We start from the raw sequence: 8,680 nt of genomic DNA on the forward strand, positions 1-8,680 counted from the left end.
AGCAGAGACTGATCCACCTGAAGGACAAAACACCCAGACATAAACAGAGTCATGTGGTGTATGCAATTAAGTGTAGTCAGGAGTGTAACGGCTTGTACATTGGTGAAACTAAGCAGCCGCTTCACAAACGCATGGTCCAACACAGGAGGGCCAACTCCAGTGGACCAGAGTCAGCAGTCCACCTCCACCTGAAGGACAAAGGACATTCTTTTGAGGACAGTGAAGTCCAGATCCTCTCCAGAGAACATTGCTGGTTTGAGAGAGGAGTTAAGGAAGCTTTTTTTGTAAAAATCGAACACCCCTCACTTAATAGGGGTGGTGGACTAAGACACAACTTGTCATCTGTCTACAACTCTGTTTTGAGATATGCATCGGTCCACAGAGGAGGATTCAAAGACAGGTAACGACTCTCACCGATACTGGGCTATGACGACTCAGTCGTTAGGGGACATTGTTGGGCATCAAAGGACTGAAACACCACCGATGGGGATAAATATCTCCAGCTCAACACCAGTCAGTCAGAACTGATGAAGCCTCTTGGATGAGAGGTGAAATGTCTTCGATCTAGAAATCTAGTTTAGTTGATTTTTGAAGTTTTTTTTCCAGCTAATGGAAACAGTGTTTTAATAACTAGCTGAACCACCTTTGGCAGCAATAACCTCAAGCAAGTGCTTCCTGTAGTGGTGGATTAGACCTGCACAAGGTTCGAGAGGAATTTTAGACCATTATTCATTACAGAACTACAGTACTTTGACTCAGGCATATTCTTAGGATGTCTTGGGTGAACAGCTCTCTTGACATCATTCCACAGCATCTGCATTGTGTTGAGGTCTGAGCTCTGACTGGGCCACTCTAAAAGGCAGATTTTGTGTCTCTAAAGCCATTCTGTAGTAGATTTACTTCGATGCTTAGGGTCATTGTCCTGCTGCATCAGCCAGCGTGATCTGATCTTCAGCTTGCCAACAGCTACCCTGACATTATCCTGTCATACCTTGATAAACTTGGGAATTAATGTTCCCCTCCACAATGGCAGGCAGTCCAGGTGCAGAGGCAGCAAAGCAGCCCCAAATCATGACGCTCACTCCACCGTACTTCACTGTTGGGATGATGTTTTCATGTTGGTATGTGGTTCTCTTTTTATGCCATATGTAGTGTTGCGTATTCATCCCAATGAACTCCATGTTTGTTTCATCTGTCCACAGAACATTTTCCCCATAAAGTTGTGGGGTGTCAAGGTGGTCATTGGCAAACTTCAGGCACACTGCAATGCTGTTTTTGGACAGCAAAGGCTTCCTCCATGGTGGCCTTGCTATTGATACAATGCCTGTTCAATATTTTGCATACGGTTGAACAGAGATGTTAATCAGCTCCAATGACTCTTTCAAGTCCTTTGTTGTTACTCTAGGGTGCTTTTTTTTTTTTTTTTTTTTTACTAAAAATGAGACTGTTAGGAATGAATATAAACATTGAACACGTTGGACAGCACATCTTAAGAACTACTTCTGAGAGTCCATAAGGTCAATTTATAGACAATATGGCTGACTGTGGACTGATGGATATCTAAAGTCTTTGGGATGTAACCCTTTCCAGCTACATGCAAATTTGCAACTCTTGATCATAGGTCTTCTGAGATCTCTTTTTTGCGAGGCCTGGCTCTCATCAACTGATGCTGCCGGTGAATAGCACACTGACACTGAGTGTTTTCATAAGTCAAGGTAGTTCTAAACCACACTTACATTCTTGTTTCATTGATTGGACTCCAGGTTTGCTAAGGCCTGACTCCAGTTGATGTTTAGTGACATCAGAAGCCTTGTCTTGGAATTACTATTCCACCTTTGTGTGTTTAATGGTTTTGACATTAAAGATCATGACTGTTTGTGTTTTATCTGTTTGTTGATATTTGTAACTTTGGTAAAGCTCAGATCACATTTCACGACTAATTTATGCAGAAAAAACAGAAATTACAAACAGTGCCATTATTTTTATTTTCAACTTGTATATTATGTATATGCAAGTGCTGGACAGTAAGCTGTTTATGTACGGGTTAGATTGTTACTATGTACTGTATATGCAGGCCTGTGATAAATATTAAATGACTAATAAATATTATGTGAAGAATAAGCCAATCTTTTAACTGAAATGGGTTTATGTGTATACAGTATATTGAGATTGTACATACAGTAAATACAGTCTGCTTCAATGGGTGTATGAGAATGATAGAAAACATTTGGATTTATTGATAAGTATAAATGCTTGATGTCACTGTGCACCAATGTTGAACACAGTGTAAACCACTCATACAACAAGTCCCCTGCAGCAGCAGCATTCAGCCTAAATATCTTATGAGCTTCTCCACTAAAACATGGGAGCAAATGGAGAGGCTAAGAGCTTTACACTAACATGCTCAAGATACCAAGTGTGTGCGTGTGTTAGGATTAACAAGCAGCACTCATGAAAAACCCAGGAGAATTCCACAAGGATAGAAATGCTTTTTGTAGAGAGTAATCAGATACATAGACAATACACCAAGTAAATATTAAGTTGGCTAATAAAAAGCGCTCAAAACACACACACACACACACACACACACACACACAAATGCTCAGGCTGACATAGACAAAGGAAAATAATTCCTGCCACACACATACATGCAACTCATACAACCCCCAGGACAGCAGACAGACACCCACACACAGAGGTCACAGGTTGTTGGAGTTTTGACTAGACTTTCCACTAGCAAGGCATCATGGGATTAGATCATATGTTTAACTGATTGTCTTTGGCCTTAAAAGCATTCACGCTCCCAGCTACCCCCACCCCGATTCACACAGTTTCAGTGACCTGTTTGAAAAGCTGTCACCAGACCAAGGATTTACTCACCAGTGTACGTTTAGGTTTTTTATTATTAGTTTTTTAAGTACTTTATTAGAGCATGGGGTGGGCTGTTTTGCGCTCTGGTGGGGTAGCTCATTGCTAGAGATGTGTGGTGTTGAGTGATAGCATACATAGTGGGTTTGTGCAGATGTTATAATGATCAAGTGTAACTTGAGAGTCTCATAAGAAGAGAGGACCCCAAAATTAAGTCTCCTGCAGTGCAGAATAATTGTTGGCATGTGAAGTAAAATTGTTTAAGCATGAAATATGCCTTATTGAGGAACTTATATGTATCAGTATAGTTTTCATGTGACTTCAGGTTTAAATGTCACATCGAATGACACTAGTGCCAGTTATTTATAATTCAAAAAACAAGAACAAAGAAAGTATCAACTCAAGATTTACTTACATTGTACATGTTTTCTTATGCTTTAAGATACATCTCACTGTCTACTTCAGCAACTTACTGACAAAAAGTAAATTTTTATTTGTTCAAGGACTGATATTTATTATTATGTATCCAAATCAAATCAAATTTTACTTGTATAGCGCCAAATCACAACAAAAGTAATCTCAGGACACTTTACAAAGTAAGGTCTAGACCTTACTGTTATCATTATTATTACAGAGGGAAAACCCAACAAATCCCCCTTGAGCATGCACTTGGTGACAGTGGGGAGGAAAAACTCCCTTTAACGGAAGAAACCTCCGACAGACCCCGGCTCTTGGTGGGTGGCCTTCTGCCTTGACTGGTTGGGGTGAGTGGATAGAGGAGAGAGAAAAGAAGAAAAGCAACAGGACACAACAAACAATCAGACGCTGGTCAGGTTGATGTGGCCGGTCACTGCTCATCAGAGACGTAGAGCTCCAGAGCCAGGGCAACCTGCAGAAAGGTACAGGGAGAGAGAGAGAGGACACACTACGGGAGAGAGGAGACACAAAGTTAGTGATGTGTAATGGTGGTGGATGACCTGCAACTTCTTACTTCTAAACTCTGACAAAACTGAAGCTATTGTGCTTGGGCCTGAAAACCTTAGAAATCTGCTGTCTAATCATATAGTTACTTTAGATGACATAGCTCTTGTCTCCAGTACTACTGTGAGGAACCTTGGAGTCATCTTTGATCAGGATATGTCCTTTAAATCACATATAAACCAAGTCTCTAGAACTGCCTTCTTTCACTTGCGCAAAATTGCAAAAATCAGGAGCATCCTGTCTCAAAGTGATGCTGAAAAACTGGTCCATGCATTGGTTACTTCCAGGCTGGACTACTGTAACTCTTTACTATCAGGATGTCCCAATTTGTCAGTACTCTGCCTCCAATTAATCCAAAATGCTGCAGCCATTGTAGGGAACTACTGGGACATCCTGATAGTAAAGAGTTACACTAGTCCAGCCTGGAAGTAACAAATGCATAGACCAGTTTTTTGCATCACTTTGAGACAGGATGCTCCTGATTTTTACAATATTACACAGGTGAAAGAAGGCAGTTCTAGAGACTTGGTTTATGTGTGATTTAAAGGACATATTCTGATCAAAGATGACTCCAAGGTTCCTCACAGTAGTACTGGAGGCAAGAGCTATGTCATCTAAAGTAACTATATGATTAGACAGCAGATTTCTAAGGTTTTCAGGCCCAAGCACAATAACTTCAGTTTTGTCAGAGTTTAGAAGTAAGAAGTTGCAGGTCATCCAGGCCTTTATGTCTTTAAGACATGCTTGAAGTTTGACCAGCTGATCTGATTCACAAAATAGATTTCTGGCTACTAGTAATCATTATCATAAGTCATTACCAAAGATGTAGGGAGGTGATGTGAGAGATGAGCTGAGCAGAAGATCAATGGCAGCTTTACACAGACAGCCATGTGAAGCTGTACTTACAGTTTTAGAGTAGCTTTTACAACAGACAGAGTAAGTAGACTGAATGTACTGAAGCAGTCACTAAGTACAGTATGTTGCCACCAAGCATATTTTTCCAAAAAAGGTCATCATCAGTACTTTCTTTTCTGTCCAGCACCCAAAGCAATGAACTTCTTGAATTAGCAAGAACAACCTTCCGCTTTATAAAATAATAAGTACTTTGTTTTAGCTTCACTTCAGGTTCTCCTCAGCGCTTTCTGTCCCGTTATGTAGTGGTGTGTATCCATGCTGATAGATTTGTATTAGGTCAACTTTTGAAATGCACTTAAAATGGAAGTAAGAAGACTAGTCAAAAAGTCTCCTCTGGTTACTTTCCACAGACCTCTCCTAGGAACTATTTTCTACCAAGGAAGTGGTTCCTATGAACTTGTGATTATTTCAGAGTAATGAGGACCTGTATCTTTTCAGGTCAAAGCAAGCAGGCAGTGAGCATGTGGTTAACAAGAAATTATTGTGCTAATAGCGATAGCCGAGGATATAAAGTACTATGGGTCCTATGGTGTGTTGTTGCATTGCAAGCAATGTGCTTGAACTGGAAGATCCTCAGGCAGTTTTTCTTTCTTCCCTCATGATTTCACTCCTTGTTGTGTTGATGACTTCTGACATTTGACATAAATAACACAGTGAAATATTTATTTGTTTATTTTGTCTGAAAAGTTATGACTGAGTTGCTGCAGCATAAAAACATAATTGATGTTACTTTGTTTATTCTCCTTTGCATTAGGTGCTGTCAAGTCAATTTTTAGTTGTATAGCTAAATCACAAATTTGCCTAAAGGGGCTTTGTAATGTAACAGCATACAAAATAATCCTTGAACAGACAAAAATGCTACTATACAGCCATTTTCTACTCCTGCCAAGTTATACAATTCAACAGAATCTGTCTCTTCCTCTACCAGGGGTGATCTACACCACTGATATGTTGGACCGTGAGACCAAGGACTCCTATTGGCTAACAGTATATGCCAGTGATCATGGTGTGGTTCCTCAGTTCGCCACCATCGAGGTGTTTGTCCAGGTGGAGGATGTTAATGACAATGCCCCGCTGACCTCAGAACCGATGTACCAGCCTTCAGTGCCTGAGAACTCTCCACGGGATGTTTCTGTGATTCAAATACATGCCCAGGATCCTGATGCCATAGCCTCCACCACCGCTGACAGGCTCACCTACCGCATAGTCAGCGGAAACCCGCAGAACTTCTTCACCATCAACACCCGCACTGGTGAGTAATGGTGTGTGTTAGTAGGGTGTCGTTCCACACATCTTTTTCTAACCCTAACCCTAGAGCCGTGACTGCTTAAAAAGAACAATAATAATCAGTAATAATGAGTAGTCACTACAGGTGGACATTGTACTGCAAGATCCATTTTGGCAGAAAACAAACATGATGTTTGTAAATATTTCCCTGATACACTCAGCATCAACATATTTGCAACTTGCCAGATCCATAAATTAACAACATATCCTCATTATATTAGTAGAAAACTGGTCCAATCCAATTATGTTTCTTTCCAAAGGTATTTGCAGTTTCAATTTAGTTGGATAGAAACATCACTTCTAGGAGACAGCTGAATAAGGGCAGTTACGCTGAGTGTAAACTGTGACTGAATTGCATTATAAATTAATAGCTAGTGTTTTACTGAGAGTAGTTTTCCAACTGCTTGTTGTTTACTTCCAGCTGAATATTTATTACTATGTCTCCTATTCGCACATGCAATTTTAAAAGTTCTTCATATCATAAATATTCAAGTAGTTTACAATATTTACAATAGGAGTACTCAGATGCCAAGTAGTTCAGGCGTTGACTACAAATTGCAACATCCTGGGTTTGCATCATTCCCCATCTCTTCCTCTCTACTTTTCCTGTCAGTTCTCAACTGTTCACTTTCTTTTACAACTAAGTGAATTCAATGTAGTCTGTCTCTCTTGAGGTTACCTAGCTCTGAGTTGCCTGTGTCATGAAGTTAGTTATCAGCTAGTTCTGTTAACCCTTGAAAGGGCACTCACTGAAATACTTGGAAATTCAAAGCTTTGACCATAGACCATTATATCTGGACCCAGAAGTGAAAGGATTAAACTGTGTCAGCATTACACGCTGGTTGTGAACACAAATGAATCCAGAGTGGAACTAGGTCTGCTCAGTCTCTTTTGTTTAGCCTATAGTCTCATATTATATGAATATGGTGAACAGAATAATAGAAACACATGTCAGTATTATGCAGAACAGTTCAACAGCAGCACAAACTACATCTACCAAAATGATCATGTAGTTGAATCAGCACCTCTAAACAGCCACTGAACATTATCACCGTCATGAAGGAGGATTTATTACAGGACTGTTTAAGCTGCATTAGGTTTAGCATGGTGTACTTAATGGGTAGTACTTGTAACTGGAGGTACCTGGTGCAGCACGAGTGTTGAGGGAAATGCTAGAATAATAGCCTCTGTATAGTGTGTATGTGTGTGTAGGAGTGAAGAGAAGGAGGAGAATGTGGATGCTGGGTGAAACAACAACAGCAGCTGCAGCAGCATTGTCTGGGAACATCAACACACACATCACATCTGTACGCTGCCTCACACACAGTTTGTTCTGCAGATAGGGCTCGTAGAGGAAAGAGGCAGAGATATAATTGGCTGCTACTAGATTTATCTTTTCTTTAGTCAAGATCCCTTTGCTTTGATTGAGGGTGGCTGTGGCTCAGGAGGTAGAGCAGGTCGTTTCCTAACCGAAGGATTAGCAGTTCGATTCCCAGCTTGTCCAGTCAACATGTCGAAGTGTCCTTAAGCAAGACACTGAACCCCCAGTTGCTCCCGGTGATGTCACCAGCGTGTGAATGCATGAGTGCTTGGGAGTAGGAATGGGTGAATGGCCGAATAATGTGAAAGCGCTTTGAGTGTACTGTAAAAAGCATAGAAAGGCACTATACAAGTATAAGACCATTTTGATAATACTCCACCCATTCATCTCAAGCACGCTTTCTCTTTTTATCTTTATTAAAGAAATCCTTCCACTTTGCTTTTTTGTATTGTCATCTTGTATCTCTTCCTGTTCTCCCTTTCTGTCACACTTTCATACGCTCGGTTTATCCTCCAACTTTCTTCTCTTGATACCTTTTTTTTCAACCACGTCTGTCTTGGTCTTGATGGCAGATGTTGAATATTTGATTTTGTTATTATGAAACACTGATAATGGACTACAGATCATCCGTAAGTCTGTAGCCTCTCTGATTTGCATGTTTTCATTAAGGCTATTTCCTCTGTCCATCTGCCTGATGGTGTCTTTTGCTCTGTATATTCCCTTATCATTTCGTCTCTAACTCTAACCTCATCTCTTTCTCTGTGGCACCCGCCAGTGCATGAAGCACAGCCCATTTAGCTGTTATGTTACTGAAGCTGCTGCAGTGGTTGACAGGTCAGGAGTCTGTTTTAAAGTGGCTTTTGTAATCTGTTTAGGACAAATTTTTGAAATGTGTTGTGCTTCATTTTAACCAGTACAGCTGCCTACTCACACTGCATAAGGCCCTGTGTGTCAGTCACACACTGTGTCAATCATACATTCCTGTTCTGCTGCTCTACAAGTGGCAGTGATGTGCTATGCAGCAATGCTCCAACAAAGACTCAAGAATTTTTATTGTCATTATGCATAGCACAACGAAATTTCTTATGGCAGCTCTTGGCTTAAAACACACATTATTTGCATAAATAACACAAAAACTGTGTAAGTCAATATAAAATATGAACAAAAAAATAAGAATGTATAGGTCCTAATCAGGTCAGCAGCATGTTAGCAGCAAAAGAATATAACATTATAAAGTGCAGCTCAGTGCAAATCTCAGTCTTTAGAAAGAGGTGTGAGCATGGGTGTGTGTCTGCAGAGGTCCAGTGT

At 40.4% G+C, this 8,680-nt stretch overlaps 1 protein-coding gene across 13 annotated transcripts in view; it reads left to right on the forward strand.

The window, feature by feature from the left end:
- Positions 1–8,680, forward strand: part of fat3a (FAT atypical cadherin 3a) — a 291,897-nt gene that overhangs the window by 140,664 nt on the left and 142,553 nt on the right. For all 13 annotated transcript variants that reach the window (XM_020619087.1, XM_020619094.1, XM_020619093.1 and 10 more), the window contains exon 3: positions 5,693–6,016. In XM_020619087.1, the coding sequence (XP_020474743.1) occupies positions 5,693–6,016 (324 nt within the window). The remainder of the gene's footprint in view (positions 1–5,692; positions 6,017–8,680) is intronic.

Source organism: Monopterus albus, unplaced genomic scaffold (genome assembly GCF_001952655.1).
Source record: "Monopterus albus unplaced genomic scaffold, M_albus_1.0 scaffold214.1, whole genome shotgun sequence".
NCBI classification, from domain to species: Eukaryota; Metazoa; Chordata; class Actinopteri; order Synbranchiformes; family Synbranchidae; genus Monopterus; species Monopterus albus.